Genomic DNA, 19,806 nt, shown 5'->3' with positions numbered 1-19,806 from the left:
TCTCCAGCTCCCAGATTCAGCCTAAGTTTGGGACTGTTGCAGGCATCTGGAGAATGAACCAGTGGTTAGGAGTATGTGCGCGTGCTTGTTCTCTCTCTCACTCTTTCCCCCTTTCAAATAAATAAGTAAAAACTTAGAAAAACTGAAAAAGAAAAAAATCCAATTTTGAAAAGTCATGTGTTAGAAAAAATCAAATCAAAGAAAGCAATATTTAGGGGAATACAAAATAGGATTCAAGCCACAGTGAAAATGGATTTGAAAAACTTTAGTTGCTGATTTCAAATACTACATTAGTAATAAAATTTAAACTTAGGTAAATATTTCATTTGTGGTAAATGCCACAGTCATGGGGATAGTAGTATAATTCATGGAAATTTTACAGCTACAAATAGATGCAATAACCTTTTCATGGCTTGTTTGTAATTGTTCTGGTTGGATACTTCCTTCTCTAGATTTCAATATTGCATCTTGCTTAGCTTTAGTGGGAGCTGCTACAGCGGGCACTATAATTTTCTCAGTTTCTTCCCTGATCTCGTGGTTACAGGGGGAAAAATATAAAATTTCACATGAAGAAAATTATAGGTACTTTACTAAAATAAGTCTATATTCTGAAATATAATATGTTGACTTTATGACCCTCAAACCACACATGTCCTTGATAGTAAGATTCATCATTTACTCATAGAACTTTTTAAAAATATTTATAGAGTTTCTTAAAATTAGCCTGCATGCAATTTTAATCATGAAATTCTAGAGGATGATTAGATGTTAACAATAAGAATTTGAAAATAATAGTGAAGAGATCAGTGGGTGGGGAAAGGAACAAGTAATAGTAACAACAGTAAATAATTTGGTTTTTAGTTTCCAATTGTTCACCTAAAAATAGATTTGATTAATAACTTCTCATACGTAAAAAATTCTGAGATGTGGTATTAATGTATTACAATAGGGGATTTCATTTGAGATGTGGTATTAATGTATTATAACAGGGGTTTCACACTTGGGACAGCAATAGTCACCTTTCCATGAGTAACTTGGATTTGTTCTTGTCTAGTAGCCATTCCTTCTCTAGTTCTCAGTACTGTTTCTTGTTCTGTGGCTTTAGCAGTAGCAACTGCTATTGTAGACAAGGCAGTTTTCTCAGCTTCCTTTCTCATCTGATTATTACAGTAAAATCAAGGTTTAAGTTTTACCAGACTTCAAATGCACACAATGTGACCCTCTTCCCCCCTCCACGTGGGGATGCAAAATGAAGTTATTCAGGGTTAAAACACAAGAGAAATTAACTTTCATTTGACAGTATCTGCATATAGTGACCGAGAATCACATCACAAAACTTAGAAGTGTTAGCTATTTTAAAAATCTCTGGGTGATTCCTTACACTGTTTTTTTAAAAATTAAGCTAAAGTGCTAATCTTCATGCAAAGAACTATTATGAATAAACTGAATAACAAACACCATCCAGGGATGAAAATCAAATGTGCAAAAAATGGTAATCAGTCTCACATTCATATTTTTTAAATTGGGGATTTAAAAAGGAAAATACAGATTAATAATTCATACCGTGTAGTAGTTAATGGTTTACTAGTAATTAGTTTAAGGGTAACCTTTTCACGTCTCGAATATCTATATTCACCTTTTCCTGAGTTATTTGAACTTGCTCTCTTTTGGTGCTGATGCCTTCTCTACTTCTTGATACTAAATCTTGCTCTTTGACTTTGGGTGTGGCAACTATGACTTTAGGTACCACTGTTTTCCTAGTTTCCTTCATCATCTGGTAATATGGTGGAAAAAAGTGAGAAATAGTCATTAAACATCATAAACCTCTAAGAAAAGAAACCAAACTCAAAGATGAGGAAGGAAACAAAATTCCTTCCTGTTCAAGGACATTTTGCTTTGATTATCCATACCATTTCACTGGGAAAAAAAATCAAAATAATATGTTTAATTTAAAACAAAAATGTGATTTAGCAATAACAGACCAATACGTGCTATTTCTCTTTCTCACATCATGAATATAAACTGTGGGAAATTCCAGTTGAGCCATCAACAGCGTATCATTTTGTGTATTACCAACTGATTTGTATAGGTACACTAGAATCTACTTCCACAGGAAGACATTTCAGTGAATCATATTGTCATATTAGTAACAATCCAAAAAGTCTTAAAGTTAGGCGTGCATAGTGACAGTGAAAGCCAGATGGGTGGCCAAGACTCATTAGAGATTTCTGAAGGCGTTTTCTGCTTATGAGAAGAGGAGAAGTAAAAAAGTGATGATTAGGACCCATGATGAAAAGTAGGTGGCTTGCAAATGAAATGGTGCATGAGTGGCTTGCACGTCACCAGGGAGCCATCACCTTTTCCTGCGTTAGGTGCATTTCATCTTGTTGTGCGGCAGTTTCTTCTTGAACTCCCATCAGGGTTTCTACTGTTGAGGATTTTGCCGCAGCAACTACCAGCATGGCTGCTGCGGTTGTCTCAGTTTCGTGCCTTATCTGATTTGAGGGTAAAATAATGATTTGAGTTGCAAAAGGTACAAAAGAAAGTGCAGGATGAGTGTGCAACACTTGGGAGAATGCAGAAGTCGCAGTGATGGGGAAACATCACAATCCCACTTCAGGGGCGTACTTCACGTTTTTGTGATTAGAGAAACACTTTTGTTTTCCTGAGGAATAGGCTCCTCTTCTGCGCACCTGTCTGTAGCAAGTCAATCTAGAACTGAGAAGGGCCCATCTCTGAGACACGGTCAGACCTCAGGAGACCCAGTGAGTGGCCACTGCTAAATGTCTGTGAAACTGCGTCCTGGCCGATTTTCCAGTCACAGCATCGCAGAGGCCACAGGCATTCCTGTGCCCTAGATTACACCTAATAGGTAGGGTTCTAAGCTGTATTCAAAATCTTTCATTCACAGGGAGGAGGGGGAATCCAACCGGCAGTGTCTGACCAGCCTTTCCGGTGTTTTGTGAGCTTACTTGGGCATTTTTTAAAAATTAACTCTAGGTCAACAAAGAACCATAAGCCGGCGCCGTGGCTCAATAGGCTAATCCTCTGCCTGCGGCGCCGGCACACCGGGTTCTAGTCCCGGTTGGGGTGCCGGATTCTGTCCCGGTTGCCCCTCTTCCAGGCCAGCTCTCTGCTATGGCCAGGGAGTGCAGTGGAGGATGGCCCAGGTGCTTGGGCCCTGCACCCCATGGGAGACCAGGAAAAGCACCTGGCTCCTGGCTCCTGCCATCGGATCAGCGCGGTGCACCGGCTGCAGCGGCGGCCATTGGAGGGTGAACCAACGGCAAAAGGAAGACCTTTCTCTCTGTCTCTCTCTCTCACTGTCCACTCTGCCTGTCAAAAAAAAAAAAAAAAAAAAAAAAAAAAAAAAAAAAAAAAAAAAAAAAAAACAAAGAACCATAGAGCAACAAAAATGAGCACAGGTGCTCCCCAAAATCTGCGGGTGGGAGGGACGTTATGGTGGGGGGAAGCCATTGTAACCCCTAAGCTGAACTTTGGAAATTTATACTCATTAAATAAAAGTTTAAAAAAAATAAAGAAATGCCTCTCTCCTGATACTTTATAAGGCTTGATTTCACAGATGAAAGAGAAATGGGTTTTGGTGAAATTGTCCTTAAATTGTTCTTTGACACAAATTCAGCAAACACTTCATGGTCTTTTTTTTTTTTTTTTATTAAATCAACCAGAAATTAAGGGCATTTTCTGAAAGTGCTGGTATTCTTTGATAGTTAGCATTTTTCACTGAAAATTGTGCTACTTGTTTGGAGTATTTATGGCTGTGACATGTGTATGTGTTTGAGCGTGAAAATGCACACTTTTAAGTTTCCCATCTATATGAAGTTCATATGTTATAATGTCAATGACTAAGGTATCAAACTGTATGTGAAAAAACTGACTAAATGGCCTGGGGTGGAACCTATCTCCTGCTGCCGTGTGTACCAGAAAGTCCACAGATGTGCCCCATACCAATCTAATCGACAGGGAATCTGCCTCGAATTGATCAACGTGTGGAAACAGTACAATGAGAACAGAATTTCCATCATGAAACAGCGTCATAGATAGACACAGAGAAACAACAAAAAGAAAATACACAACACAAAACTCCTCTATTCTGAGGTTTTTGTCACAAGCTACATGCAGCTGTCTGGAATTTGAGATTCGTCAACAAACTACAAGGCATTTACAAAATTGGACTTACTGTTTCTTGAGTTATTTGCTTTTGTTCTTGTTTTGTAGTAATTTCTCCAGTAATTCTAGTTTCTTGTTCTTTGGCTTTAGCTGCGGAAATTACTACCTTTGGTACAAATGCTTTTTCAGTTTCTTTTCTTAGCTGCAATCGACAATAAAAATAGAAGCTCATTGTTTCCTGATTGCTAATGGATAACACTGCTTAATAAATACAATAAAACAGGAATTTGAAGGAGTAAAATCTCTTCTCCAGAGATGTCACTAAACAAAACGATTTCATGTTCAGCAATATGCCTATGCTCTTTTGCTACATATGCCATAAACTAGGTTGCTTAAATGATAGATATATGGCAATATTACTGCATGCTAATTCTATCCTCTAAAGGTAATCTTACAGCATAGGTTAGAATGGAGGGCCTAGGAAGTAATTTTGTCTGACCATTTTATTTTATATATTAAAATCAATCACAGCTAATTTATAATCTGCATTTATGCAATACTGTTTTGCAAATTTTCCTAAATACTGTGATGGTTTAGAATACCAAGATTTACTTTTCTTCAACTGAGACATTATGGGGAGAAAAATTTCATGCATATGCTAGACAAAATATTTTCCAACTCCTTAACCCTCCAAAAGGGATTCTTTCAATCTGAACACCCAAGAAGTGTGTTGTGAGGTCAGTTTTCCCATTTTGCCTCCTTGCCATTCTCAGATATCTCACTGCTGAAACACAGGCTCTCTGGGCGGAAAAGGAACTGAGAATTCCTCTTTTCAAATCACCCAACTGAAAATTTGGCTCCATTGGCCACTTGTCCTACCAACTGACCTTGTCCAATCTATCCCAAAATGCCTTCCACTCATGGAGCTGTCTTTCACACTTTTCCTGGTCATTTGGCCTCCTACGGCCACGCTGTCCATCCTGTTTCAAACTCATGGGCAAATGTCCTGTGAAGCAGCCAGGAAGTAGCTGCAAGCTTTTTAAAGCAAAGGGCATTCCGTGTTCTCTTGTATCGTCCCTGTTCCCACCTCCATATCTATTTCTCCCTCCTGGTTTCAATCCCCTCCCCACAGGCACGTAGTCAATGTATGTGAGATGCTCTGTCTGCCCCTAGTGTGTAGCCACAGAGGTCACTTCCAGCTACACAATGGAGCATTCAGTGACTCTATGGGACTAGGAATGTACACCTACAAGGGGATGACCCAAGGAACAACCCCCTTCAGAGTGAAAATTATTATTTGTGTTGACACATGTAAAAACAGCAACAAATTTCCAATCCAAAACCATTTTCACCTGCTCATGAGTTATGTGCATCTGCTCTTGCTTGGTTGTAATTATTTCTCTGGTTCTTGATTTTAATTCTTGTTCTTTGGCTTTATCGGCGGCCACTACTACCTTAGACACGGCAATCTTCTCCGCCTCCTTTCTCACCTGATTTTCATAGAGAAAAGAAGGAAACACTTTAATGTACCTTGCATAAAAGGCTACACTCATACATCAGGACTAAGACATAAATGTCACACAAGAGAGGATAAAGAGGAAAGCTGGAGTGATTTTGGACTATAATAGAAAATCTATTCAAATATGAGGGGAAATTATGCTGGATTTATAACACTTTTCAGCCTTGAATCAAGTGTTCCATTTATTTTGAGGAAAGGAAAAGCCAATGTCCTTTGGGGAAGCTTAGATAAATGAAAAGGCTGCCCTGAAATAATGGATTCCATGCCCAGCTCCTAGAGCCGCTCAAGTCCAGGTTCAACGGGGCTCTAGCTTTCCTGCTTGGGCCAGGAGTAGTCCTTCACTGGTTGGAACACCTTTGGGAGCTCAGTCTACTTTTGCTCAGACAATTCTAAAAGTCTGGGCCATCTCGGGCTCAGTGCTGTCTTCGAGATGATTTGAGCACTGGGCTATGGTGAGACCCAAGCTTGCACAGCTGGGTGAACAGCGTCTGCCTGAATACGCACGGAAGGATGTGGCTCTGGGATGCTCTCGGGCAGCCTGGTGCATACCTGTTCCTGAGCAGGTTGGATGTGCACGGCAGTCGTGGTTGTCCTCTGAGCAGTCTGCTCTACAGCACTGATAACGGGTTCTCTCACTCGGGCCATATCAACAGCAGCAACAACAGTTGCAACAGCTGCGCTTTTGTCAGCTTCTTGTTTCACCTAGATAGGATGTGCCCAAGAACATTGCTTTGTTAAAGGGTACGTCTGGTAGAAAATAGAAAGGCACAAGAGAGGGCTGCTGGCATTGTGGTGCCACTGGTGAAGCTGCTGCCTGCCACACCTGCATCCCACAAGAATACTGGTTCAAGTCCTGGCTGCTTCACTTCTGACCCAGCTCCCTGCTAGTGTGCCTGGGAAAGCAGCAGAGGATGGCCCAAGCAGTAGGTGGATGCCTGACACCCACATAGGAGACCTAGGTGGAGTTTAGGCTCCTGGCTTTGGCCTGGCTCAGCTCCAGCTGTTGCAGCCGTTTGGGGATGGAACCACTGGATGGAAGATCTCCCTCCCTCTCTCTCCCCCTCTCTGTAACTCTGCATTTGAAAAAAAAATTAAGGCACAATGGAAACCCAGTCATCCAGAGAAAAATGTGCTCAGACCTAAGCACTGATCATTGCCACAAGACAGAGTCTGTGTCATTGCAACCTACCGTTTATGTAAACCCCACAGATGAGCATGTTTGTGCCAACTAAAAAAAAAAAAAAATGATTTTACAGAGCATGAAATTCAAATGTGCTCTCCAGCTTGGGTTATATTTTTGAGTTTGCAGGCATTTTGCTCCAACCTATGCTGAGCTTCACAGCAGGAACTCACAGAGCAGCCCATGAACCACAGAAGGAGGGCGCAGCTCTGCCAGTACCTCTTTAGCACCAGTAGCAACAGCTCCAGCTGCAAAGGCAGCACTGGTGGACACGGCGGCAGCAGCGCCCGCAGCTCCGGTGATGGTCACCTGCTCCTGGAGCCCGTATCTCCCCTCCCATCTCTCTTCTCTCCTGATCTCAGTGGAGCTCGTCATCGTTGTCTCTCTCATCTCGGCCTCAGTGGAGGAGGCCACATAGCCCTCCTGCTTCCAGGGGGGAGGCACCTCGGGGCCTGTGGCCATCGTGGTTGTCTGAGTCTTACGGACGAGTAACGGTGACTTCACAGATCTGATGGGGGACGTGGAGATCCTCCCAGCGGGGGACACAGACCTGAAACCCAAATAGCAGAAGTTTGAATGCCAAGGCCAGGAATTCCGGGGTCATCGGATTTGAATAATGGGTGAGAATCTGGAAGTGCGTGAAAGCAAAGTTGTAAAACCTGTGCCTGGCCGGCGCCGCGACTCACGAGGCTAATCCTCTGCCTACGGCGCCGGCACCCAGGGTTCTAGTCCCGGTCGGGGCGCCAGATTCTGTCCTGGTTGCTCCTCTTTCAGGCCAGCTCTCTGCTGTGGCCCAGGAGGGCAGTGCAGGATGACCCAAGTGTTTGGGCCCCTGCACCCACATGGGAGACCAGGAGGAAGCACCTGGCTCCTGGCTTCAGATCAGCGCAGCACGCTGGCTGTGGCGGCCATTTGGGGGGTGAACCAATGGAAGGAGGACCTGTCTCTCTGTCTCTCTCTCTCTCTCACTGTCTAACTCTGTCAAAAATGAATAAATAAATAATAAAATATAAAACCTGTGTCTAGATAACCTATTCAGAGAGTAAATAATGTTCTTGAAACTCATTTGCTTTAAATCTCAATAAGCCTTATCTGCTGTAACCCTGTAAGGGACTTACACTTAATTCTAAAAAAGCTAAAGAAACATTCTGTGCCCTGTCCCAATTTTCCACACTCAGAAAGAAAAATCAGGACACCAAGAGGTGATTTGCTAGGACCAGCCCAGAAAGGACACAGTGAGTCGCACACTAAATTTCTCTGGATTGTCAATTCTGGGGACCAAAGAACATGAAGCAGGTGTTGGAGTGGAGAAAGGTTTCTGCAGTCACTCCAGTTTAGCCTTTTCCTGATTTTCCCTCTGGATTCTCCACAGCCCTCAGCAGGTCAATATGATGGTGCTTCCTGGCCAGGAAAGATTTCTCCCGAAGCTTCGTACAGAGCCCTTGTGGCTGAGTAACACACTTTGCAAACTGCTGCTCCGTTCAAGGTGTTTGTGGGTTGCTTTGAGAATTTTCCTGTTCTTGTTTACATCCACGTTCATATTTACTCAGGACTTCTTTTAAATCATCTTAGACTATCTTGGGGGCTGTCTGGCTAATTTAAAACATAGAATTTTTATAGTTTTTTTTTTTTTGTTAAATTGATAGAGTGATTTCTTCCAAGATTGTTTTTATTTTTTGCTTCTTAGGTAGAGAATATGGGCACTAAACTCCAGCACTAATAGCCAAAAAAGGGTTTTAGCAACAATGATGGGCATTCATCATCTATTTTATAATTAAATGTTTCAAAACTAATTTAATTCTTAAAATGCTTTATTACATATTTCTCCTCTAGGTGGTAGTATTGCCTTATCATTGCATTTTACTTATTCCACGTGTAAGAAAATATTTATAAATGTACTCTGGCTCCACATAGGATACTGAGTTTACATTGATTATAAATGAAACAATTATTCTAATTAAGCTAGGGTACAGTAGGTATTTGCTCTAAATTATCAACTAACTTAATAGTATATTACAGTATTGACCAGTACCCTGAAGAAATGTTTAGTCATCTTCTTGAAGTAGGTATTTTTTTCTTTTTCTTTTTCAGATAATCAACTTACATTTTATAAATGAAGTGGTAATCAAACTAAAGGGAGATCTAGGGAACAGGCTCTATTCTGAACTTATTTCCTTACAAATACAACAAAGACCAAGTTAAAATAATGTAGGGTATTTGCCAATGGAAGAAAAGCAAAGAGACGTGCATTTCAAGTGTGCTTTGTTCTTACTATACCTAGAAAAGTGGTTTTAATTCAAAAAAGAGTTAGAGACATGACAAGTCATTAGCAGCAGGCTGCAGGTAAGCCCATAACTGTGAAAATCAGTGTAATTTGAGTCATTACAAGAGAGTGCTTATTTCTGCACTTACAATAAAAATCATTACCTGGTCACAGCTAGGTACAATGCACCTTATTCAATGAAGTATGTTTGCCTTATTCTACAACAAAAGTCAAAAATAAATTACGAAACATTTTGGAAAGTAGTCTATTTTGGATAACTATTACTTTCTCTGCAAATTGGCATTTTTATTTCCTATTTTAAAGCAAATAATTTGGATGGTTATTAATGAACTTTCAGAACTGCTAAGATAGTCACAATGTTCCATGGGATTTGGAAAACTCCAATTCTCCATGATCCTTTGACTTGGACTAAAATACAGTGAGGTGGTTATCTCCCCCAGGAATCACATCTTGGCCTCTTGTGATTTTGTGGTGTGCAAACTTGTAGTTAGCCTGAGACTGAACACAATTTGAAAATTTGATTGCTAGATAGGTTTTTTAAACTGAGGTTTCTGTGTAAAGTTTCTTGTTAGTGTTGGCAACATCTTGAGTCAAGTGGCCAAAATAATAAATATTGGAAAAAAGCTAGCATTTTTCCATGTTTTTATTGTATATTTACATTCCATTTTGTGTGAAATACTTGTTTGGATCTCTTGTTTATTTTTTTCAATGGTGTTGTTTTTATTTTCCCTTTAAAAATTCAGTTTTGATGCACCTGATACATGAGTTCATTGTTTATCACAAGTGTTGCAAACATTCCCGCCAGGTCTGCTGCTTTCATTTTGCTTGTTTGTATGGTCTTAGCCAAGCGTATGCGTGAGGTGTGTAAGTTACACACTGTTCCTCCTCTGCAGCACTTCACACTTTGTATGTTTACTATGATGCTTTTATGGTAGAGACAATGGCGTATCTGAGCAAGAAGCACCTTTAGAATTTATTCACAAAAGCACTATGTGGCCTAGCAATGACTTTACTTTTGCCATACATACATTTTTGTCTTCATGAAACTGAGTGTCTAAATCCATCTTCAAAAATTCCCAACCATGTTTTCCCAATGTTTGGTCTCATGACCTTTTTTGTTATTTTCTAATTTAAGTCTCCAATCAAACTGAGATTCACTTCATAAATGGCATGAATTAAAGGTTTGTGTTTGCTTTCTTCCAGATACATAGTTAAGTGGGCCAGCATTCTTTATCTTCCCTCCACTATCTGGATTGAAAGACCACTTTGATTAAAAAGTAGGCTCCCTCTGTCTGTGGATTGATTTCTAGACTCTGTTCAGCTTCTCTGTTGTATTCTTCCATTTATTTGCCAATATCATACCATTGTGATTAGAATAATTTCACAGTAACTTTGAATATTTTTAAAGTCAACTATCTTGTTATTGTTTCTTTACAGATTTTCTTGTCAGGAGAACTTTCTCCACGTTTGTTTTTTGTTTATTTCTTTTAAATTGATCAAGAAACACTTTCCTGTTTGCTCAAATTTTTCACGCTTCAATTCATATTAAAACTTCTTAGCATTAAACTAAATCCCAAAGTTTCAAATTGGCTGTGGAGAATCTATACTCGATTATATCATTTCTGTGGTTCATGAAAATGCATATTTTTATGAGCAACTATGATTGGATTTCAACACCTTTGCACCAAAATAGACATCTTTTAATTTAATTTTTTGACAAGCTTTTTAAAGTACCCTTGTATCTCTAAATTAACTAGGCCTAAAATTGATTTTACTTTCCATATAAAATATGATAAGAACATGCATTATTTTGAAGGTTTCACTTATTACCTGAGTACAAGAACATTTATAAAATTATTTGCAACACACTGTCTCATTGAGTCTTCCCAACACACCTTGAGATCATTTTACTGAAATTCTTTAAGTTACAGTTGATCCAAACAAGGCCTCAAAAAACCTGCTTTAGTTACTTATTAACAGTATTAGTGATAACAATTATTAGATATTTTGAGTATTTAGTGGGATAATATATAGGTATTTCCAATCAAATGTCCAGTGGAGAAGTGATCAAGGTGTAGGAGTGATCATTTTACTGTAAGTATTGCCCTAGATGAAACCACTACCAAGATTCAACTCTAAGTCCTGAGCTCTTCTCATTTCACTGCTATTTTTTGGCCTCTAAAACAGCTACTTAGTAAATAGAATATAGATAAGAATTCAATTAAAGTTTATAATGTTCTTCATTTCACCTCCGAACAGTGGGGATTTCTGAAAACCATATTCAGTAACATCTTGGTTCACCTCCTTTATCACATGCTACATTTTTTGTTGTTGTTTGCATGAAACCTTCTCTGAAAATGCGTAACCATCTGATCTCTTTAAGAAGACTCACCTGACAGGAGATGGGGTCGGTGCCCGCACGTGTCTGACCGGGGAAGGGGAGTGTCTGATTGGCGACGGGGACTGCTGTCGAGCCAGCTGTGCTTTGGCGGCAATGGACGGTGGAGTTGGAGACCTTGACTTTGGCTTTGGAGGGATCCTGGGTGGTGTTTTATGTGGCAGCTGTTGCCCGGTGGCACCGTCTACCACCATCTCAACTGTTGCGATTGATCTGGCGTCAAAGTGGGCTTCAATCTTCTGTAACAAAATAAAACAGAGTCCACATTGAGGAGAACTAGCCAGGGAAGTAACAAGACTGAAATGCTCAAAACACGACAGTCTGAAAATACCTTTTCAATTCGGGTTTGTCTTGTTTCTGAAATCTGAGCAGTCGAAACAATTGTCTTTGTCCTTTTAGCGGGTACTACTTCTTCACCTATAGCAGGAGAAACAATATTTAGGATGGGTGAGCCAAAGTACCCATTTTAAAAAGAGATTCTGTTCATTTGGACTATATGTCAATATGATTTTCTAGGTGTTCCAATGGAGAAAAATACAAGAAATCTTGGATTTCACGTGAATATAGATTCGGTTTAAATATAAAAATGTTCATTGTTCGATAAGAATTTACTTAGGACCATTTTAAAATAAATTCCATTATTTGCTGGTCACTTGGAAATACAGATCGCCTGCCTAGTTGAAACACCACCCAGGTTATAACGGGGTGAGTGCAGACTGCTTCAGTACAAAGCTCCTGCTTAAAATCAGAGACACTTTTACATGGCTGTCTTTTACTGTACAGCCTCTCCAGGGCTGTAAAGGGCTGCCGGTGGGTTCCAGGCATCCCTCTCTCTTCTCCCTCTTCCTCAGCCTCCAGCACATACCTTGAACCAGCAATTCGGCAGTCGAAGTAGCTCTTCCAACGCTATTGGTGGCATTTACTGAATAGGTTCCGGAGTCCTCGGGGTACGCTTCCGCAATCAGTAAGCTGTAGAGGTCGCCTTCTTGTGAAATTTGGAAATCAAGGGAGCTCTGGATTTCGGCTCCGTCCCGATAGAACTTCACCACAGGTGTAGGGATTCCAGTCACTCTCACTTGGAGTCGCACTTGGCTTCCTTGTCTCACGGTCATGCTCTGCAGTCGTTGAACAAAGTTGGGTGGCGCTGTCTCTGCTGCAGGGAGAAGAGAAGGAAGTCAGACTAGATGCCCGTGCCCTTCCAGTGGGGTGGTTTTTTTTTTTTTAGTTTTTTTTTTTTTAATTTTTTTTTTTTTTTTTTTTGACAGGCAGAGTGGACAGTGAGAGAGAAAGAGACAGAGAGAAAGGTCTTCCTTTGCCGTTGGTTCACCCTCCAATGGCCGCCGCGGCCGGCGTGCTACGGCCGGCACATCGCTCTGATGCAAAGGCAGGAGCCAGGTACTTATCCTGGTCTCCCATGGGGTGCAGGGCCCAAGCACCTGGGCCATCCTCCACTGCACTCCCTGGCCACAGCAGAGAGCTGGCCTGGAAGAGGGGCAACCGGGACAGAATCCGGCGCCCCAACCGGGACTAGAACCCGGTGTGCCGGCGCCGCAAGGCGGAGGATTAGCCTATTGAGCCATGGCGCCGGCCCCAGCGGGGTATTTTTAAACAGTCACAACTCTTACTCCAAACCAGGCAGCGACTCACTGTTCCAAAGACCTTCCACGGTCCTTGAACCCTGCTCACTCAGCAGATGGCAGCATCAGTGGGCCAGGTAATGGAGAAGTCTCTCCAGCCACCATATTTAGTTCATTTGCTTTGCTTTGCTTAGAAGATCTAGGCCATCACATTTTGTTGTCATTTTAGAGAAAAAGCCTAGATCCTCTTATAACATTTATAGGGATCTTTCTGGCATTTCCTCCCGTATTGATGCATTAAGGCGAATTTGCACATTTCAGCAAGTTGCATTAAAATGAATGCCAGTGGTTGGTAGGATGGGTGCACCTGTGACTTACAGAATAATTAAATTTTTATTTCATTAAAAAAAAAAAACCAAATCTTCTCTAACTTGATCGGTATTCAAATAACCCAAATATTTACTTCAATTTAAAATGTTAATCCCAATAATGACATGATTTCATGTTAATTATGCTACAGAAAGGGATTTTTATCTTGGTTAATTATGTTGAAAGAAATTTTTTATGAGATGAATGAGGAGAGTGAATGGGATTAAGTTTGACATGATTTTGAGTAATAAACAACAGCAGATGCTGCCAAGCCTGCACTCTTCCTGTCTCCGAGTCGTACGGCTGCATGCAGAAGTTCAGACCTGACGCTACCTGGTGTGCCTTCTGTTGTGGACAATTCTAGCCCTACGGTGGCACACATTGTTGACAATGTAGCTTATTGGATAAATTGGATGAATGTACCCAGTTCATATAAGACCTTGTTATGTAATATGTAAAAATCATGTATATTCTAGTGTCTTAACCATGTCATAAAAGATGAAGAAAAACAATGCAGTCTACTAAGACTGGTGATAACTTTTCTGGGGAAACTATCACCCATTTGAATAATAAGCACTTGCCTTTTCCTGGGTCTGTTTGTTGTACAATTTTTAGCGTTTCTTGCATGGGGGGTGGTCTACGGACCACCTGCTTCAGGAACCATTTGGACAAGTTCCTAGAGACGTGTGTGTGAGGCACGCGCATGCGCACGCGCGCGCGCACACACACACACACACACACACTGTATCTTATTCTTTACAAGGACTATAAACAAAATACAAATGCTACTTGCTGAGGAAAATGGCTTTTGTATTTCCTTAATATACTTTTGAATATTTAATGTGCATATGGAGAAACTGATTCTCAGCCACTTTAGTGCTGTATTCCGAGCGACATTAAGTTGCACAAACAGCTTTGTTACAAAATCAGCCACCCATGGGCCCCCTTCTGGGGGTGGAGCTATGCTAACTGTGCTCCTAGCTCTTCCTAGACTTGCTGCTGCGTGCGGCAGGAGCAGAGGGCGGGCAGGGCCCTCTGTGCATTCATACCTGTCACGAGAAGCTCAGCAGTACTAGTCGCTTGTCCAGATCCATTGGTGGCTCTCAGGGAGTAGCGTCCACTGTTGGCTTTAGTCACGGCGGGGATCGTCAGTTTAGCGCGGCCATCGCTAAAGGAGATCTGCACGCCGGGCAGCGTGGAAGTGGAAATCACCTGGCCATCCCTAAACCAGCTCACCTCAGGAACTGGGAAACCTGGAGGAGAAGAACAGGCCATGCCGACAGATGAGTGGGCACCGCCAAGTCCCCTGCTCTTCCCAGTCTACTCACTGCCTGTGCTCACCCGTGACAGCTATCCATATTGGAATATCCAGATTGTCATGATGATGACAACCTGACAGTCTCGGGACAGAAATATTGACCTGCAGGCCATCAGGAAGGCCTGCGGGTACGAGCAGAGGCCAATGCCTTCCACGTATAAGGCAGGAAGCTGAGGCCAAGAGCAGCTTGATAATTTCCCCGGGGTCCCTCAGCTAGCAGAGGCACACGGGTGTCCACTTCCCACCCTCATGCCCAGCACTCCCTCTGATGCAACTTAACAGACATCATTGCAGTCCTCAAAGGGATTTACAAACATGAAGAGCCAAGAAAACTTTGGCAGAAAAAGGACTGGTGTCCACTTTGAAAACAAATGAGGAACAGAGACCGTGGTGGGGTCTAACAGTCCTACCTGACACGCCCAGAAGGGCACACTCATCTCCCTGCTATGTGGTTATGGGGCACCGTGCTCCTGAGCCTCTCTGCTCACACAAGTGCCATCAGTAAGAAATACTGTGATGGGGAGAGTTACTTTCTCAGATGAGCAGTGACTAAGCCAAACCTAGTGTTCTAGAACTACTCAGAATCGGAATCCCAAATTCTCTCCTCCCACTGTAGATGGCAGCCTGAAGAGCTCTATGTTCATATTTGACATTTTAGGTGTATCAAAGCTCTGGGCAATCAGAAGGTCTGAGGCACGTTCAGAGCGTGGTTATTGGGCATTCGGCACCAAGGCTGTCACTCTATTTCCTCAAGCTAGGGCACGAAGACAACTGAAAGTTTATTTTGTTGTCTTTCACTAACCCGTCTCCCACGACGGCTGAGTGAATAGTTTATTATCCTAATTCATGGGTATTAAACTCATGGGTAGAATACCACTGAAGGTCTTAAGGTGCTTTGCAAAGAATTTCTGAGCACACTGTGTGAAGAAGCAAGGCACTATGAAGAGGCCAGACTCACTGCTCCACAGCAGGCCCGTTCCCTGTGAGGCCGCACGTGCTCGGCTCAGCTCAGAAGCTACTGTGTACTCAGTACAGGATGAATGAGAGAACTATCTGGAAGTCAGTACGTCTGTCATGCATCAGGAGGATGGGCTTGGTCTCTCTGTGCAGTGTAAAGTGTTATCCAGTTATGAGTAAAATTGGTGTATGAAATAGAAAAGGAAAGAAGAGGGAGAAATCTTATTTTATCTCTTTATTACAAGTCATACAATGAAGGAAAAAAGGGTCCGTGCAACACAGAGATGCACAAAATTAAAGATAGAGCATAACTTTTGGTTAACCCATATAATCTTACAAGGCAGTTACATGTCTGTGGAAGGATGCAGTATTGATTAAACAATTTTGAAATTATTTACAATATAGTTCATAGACTGCCCTCATTTTTTCACAAATTGACAGGTCCTAAAAATCATGCATTTTCTGGAACCACCCATAAACTGAGTTACAAAGAGGGAAAACAAGGTATAAGAAGAGATACAGCTGCTCTTTTCCTTTGTGGCTAGAGATGTTTTATTTTTAAAATTAAAATCATTTAACTACAAATAAAATTCTAGAGTCAATGTTTGCTTCCTTTGGATGTAGACACGAGAGAGGCATATATTATTTCTTGTTCTCATTTCAAGATAATTGCTAAGTCTTTTAGTTGCCTAGAATCAGCTAATAAAGACTAGAAATAAAGGAATAGAATAATTAGTATTTAACTCAATACTGCCTTTGAAGAAAGCTGGATGCACTATTTCCCACATAAAACAACTCAAATTCAGGGGCACAAAACACTCAGTCCAGACTCCCTACCCCATAGTCCCTTGGCTGGTCTTTGATAGCCTAGAGTTCTTGGCTTCTAGTCTAGCTCTGAAGTTGAACCCAAATACAAAATGACCGAATACGGTCCTACTTAGCTGCTAGATTCTGACAGTGATTTCAACCCAATGCTAATTATTTTTGTGAAATCATCATTATGAATAAAACATTTTCAAGCCATTATATTGTCAGATTTTGTCAGTACTCTGTGAACAGTATACCCTTAAGCTAACCTTTCCCTACTGCTGGACCAATTTTACAAAGTAAAAGCCAGGCTTAAAGGTGGTGCCAAGTCCTACAGCTGGAGAAGAAGCCAAGGAATGAAGCAGAAGCAGGCAGGTGAGAGCTTACCACTAACGTGAGCCTCAAAGGTTGCGGCACTACCCTCCAGTACCACAACACTTTGTAACGGCTGCGTAAACGTCGGTGCTTGAGTGGTCATCTTTTTAGGCACTCTGAAAGGGAACAGAAAAGAACAGAGGATGTCACAGATGGTGGCCACTCTGCCGCTATGTGAAGATGGCAGAGGCTCAGGTTCCTCCCCATGTCATGCATAGATCATCCCCTTTGTGGCTTGAATTTGAACCTTTGCCCTCTGAGTGGATGAGAAATCTAAGTAAAAATGTCTGTGGGCAACTGGCATTCTTTTTTTTTTTTTTTTAAGCCAAACACAGCAAGGAGGTGTCCCCTAAAGGTCAAAGAGAACATTCAGTGTTCCCAATAGTAGAGAATTGGGATGAGAGATTTAAAAAAAGGGAGAACTGGATAATGCACAGTAGTGAAGGGTAATTAAGGAAACAAGAGGTGTGGAAAATGCAAAATGAATTGCTGTATTGGCTTAATAGGGAAGAGAATTATTTAAAAAATTTTTCCTTCTTCCTTAAATTCTTCACTCATTCTAATTTTATAAAGTTAATGTTGATCCAGGCATTATCAGCTTACATAAAAGAATCATCAAAATAAAAAATGTGAACTTTGCAATTCTTTTCCTGAGAGAAAAGCTTTGGCAAGCCTTATCCAGTTATGCAAACTCTTGTAGCAGGATACAGTGCTGCTTCTAAATGTTTCTTCATATGGTAACTGTGCAATAAATGTTGTTACTGCTAAAGAAAATATTCAGAAAAAAAGTTAGCAGACCAAAACTTATTACAGATCTGAAAGAAAAATGGTGGCTTGAGTTCCTAATTTGGGACGACCTGCAAACCCTGAAACATGTGAGGCAGGGCAGTAAGGCAGAGAAGTGCAAAGACCTCTGCCTTTGTAATGTAAAATAGTTGCCATCCAAGAGGTGAATTTAACATTTCAGCCAAGTTCATTGGTTAAGCAGAAGAAAGCACTTAGTGTATTGGTTTTAGAGAGGTTATATGACAATTTCTGGTGCATAAATACCAAATCATTCAATGTGACTAGCCGCCATTCTAAAATAAAGACAATTTATCAATTGTTAATTGCTTTATTGTTTTTCTTAAAATCCTGTGTTCACTAAAACTTTCTAGTGTGCAGCTGTGCCTTATTGTAACTTTTTACCTAATTCAAAAAGCAAATGAAAACAGCATTTTCTGAGATAAAATTTATATTTGGAAAATTCACAAACTCTCCAAGAGTTTTCTCGTGAAACTTTTGTGAAGAACTGCTTTCGTAGCATATTATTTTGAAGATGAACGACATTTTGTGTCTAATTTTTCTTGTCTACAAGTTAGCACATCTTCTAAAATGCCGTTTTTAGATAATGTTTAATTATATGTCGATGTATTTACATGCATCTACAATTAGCAATCTCATTCCAGAAAGATGGAAAAACTCAAAGTGTACTTAGAAATTAAAAGCCTTTAAACATTATTTCTTACCCTTCTTTGCATCAATATTTATATAATATATTTGTGAGTGGAATTAAAATGCAAAATGAGGTACCGAATATTTCAGGCAACAAATTCACAGCTGTATTCCAAATCTCTAAATATGTCACAATTAACTGGCCTAAATTGGTCTTATATTCCTATTGTATAGGTAAATGTTGTTGCTTTAGCACTTGCTGCTCAGAGGCCTTTGTCTAATTAGGGCAGAAGGCATGCATCTAAAATGTCATGCTCCTAAAATAAACTCTCGAGTGTTGAGTGACAGCCGGCAAGTGTTCTGTCACTGTGCTGCATCTGATACCTTAGCAGTTGATTCCCTTAAAAAGTCATGGGGTGTAGCTGATACCACACGCGTTTTATCAGAGCTATTCTTGGTGTGCCTCACTTTATCACTGAGTAATATAACCTTGAACATTCTCAACAGACAAAAAGACTCTACAAAAGAAGGAAACATTTCAGACCTGAACTTTTACAATATTAAGGGTATTTAAAGAATTTCAATCACCTGCTGTGCTGGTGCGCGGAAGCATTGAACGTTTTAAAAACTTCACACGTTTTAAAGTAGACTTTACCCAGCAGATTCAAACACTAGGTCCGCTCCAGCAACAAGCAGTTACACAGACACTTCTACATAGGCAGGTAACACACAAGAACAAGAAGAAAGTAGCTACTGTTAGAATAAGAAAAGACGGGCTCACCTGATTTCTCAAGAGTGCCTAAAAAGGGTGGGACTAAGCCCAAGGCAGCTTCTGAAACGACGTCCTATGTAGAGTTGGTTGGTTCGACCATCTCTGACATGAATCGGTGAGCCTCTAAACCTGCAATCCCTACACCCGAGGCGAGGCTGGGAATGCACGACTGCTCAAGAGCCAGAGTCTGGCTGGCCCTTATATTCGCCAGATCTGCTGACAGCCCCATATCCTTAGGGCAGGGCCCTGGATTGATTGGTTCTCCGAAAAGCATGATGGGAGAGGACCTATTTGGTAGTGTCACACACCACCTGTTCTTCTGATTGGCAGGGCTAAATTTAGCACCGCAGAAGAGCCTTTAGCAAGGAAACAGAACTGTATTTAAAGAGTAACGGGTGGAGGCTTAGAGAAGAGCATTTGTCACCAATGTTAGAATCTGACAATGAGGGTCTGAGTAGAAGATGGGACCACGAATGCACTGTGGGCAGTCCTATCAAACAGTCCAAACCTGAGGCCTCTGCTCTGTGAGCCAGCCCCTACTGCTGTTCCCCACCCCCACAGAACCAACCAAAAGGACCTGTCAATCACGACACAGATGAGAAAGGTATCTCATGCATTAGTCTTCATCTTTTTTGAAGAATTGGTTGCTACAAACCTTAGCATTGAAGAGAGTTCTTTTTTACTA

The 19,806-nt window shown here is 41.1% G+C and overlaps 1 protein-coding gene across 50 annotated transcripts in view; it reads right to left on the bottom strand.

The window, feature by feature from the left end:
• The window catches only part of TTN (titin), a 272,404-nt gene extending 253,108 nt beyond the window's left edge, over window positions 1–19,296 (bottom strand). For 46 of the 50 annotated variants that reach the window (XM_070070523.2, XM_070070550.2, XM_070070524.2 and 43 more), the window contains exons 1-13: window positions 19,131–19,296; window positions 16,928–17,031; window positions 14,508–14,711; window positions 12,378–12,665; window positions 11,844–11,929; window positions 11,507–11,751; window positions 7,050–7,380; window positions 6,200–6,352; window positions 5,484–5,621; window positions 4,202–4,333; window positions 2,358–2,495; window positions 1,637–1,774; window positions 1,020–1,157 (exon numbers count right to left, since the gene is read on the bottom strand). In XM_070070523.2, the coding sequence (XP_069926624.2) occupies window positions 1,020–1,157; window positions 1,637–1,774; window positions 2,358–2,495; window positions 4,202–4,333; window positions 5,484–5,621; window positions 6,200–6,352; window positions 7,050–7,380; window positions 11,507–11,751; window positions 11,844–11,929; window positions 12,378–12,665; window positions 14,508–14,711; window positions 16,928–17,018 (2,082 nt within the window). In that variant the 5' untranslated portion in view covers window positions 17,019–17,031; window positions 19,131–19,296. The remainder of the gene's footprint in view (window positions 1–1,019; window positions 1,158–1,636; window positions 1,775–2,357; window positions 2,496–4,201; window positions 4,334–5,483; window positions 5,622–6,199; window positions 6,353–7,049; window positions 7,381–11,506; window positions 11,752–11,843; window positions 11,930–12,377; window positions 12,666–14,507; window positions 14,712–16,927; window positions 17,032–19,130) is intronic. The other 4 variants (XM_070070534.2, XM_070070533.2, XM_070070549.2 and 1 more) reach the window with 4 other exon arrangements.
• Between the last annotated feature and the right edge of the window lie 510 nt (window positions 19,297–19,806).

Source organism: Oryctolagus cuniculus, chromosome 3, assembly GCF_051225735.1.
Source record: "Oryctolagus cuniculus isolate XC-2025 breed Fujian yellow rabbit chromosome 3, ASM5122573v1, whole genome shotgun sequence".
NCBI classification, from domain to species: Eukaryota; Metazoa; Chordata; class Mammalia; order Lagomorpha; family Leporidae; genus Oryctolagus; species Oryctolagus cuniculus.
This window is presented reverse-complemented; position numbering and strand designations above follow the sequence as displayed.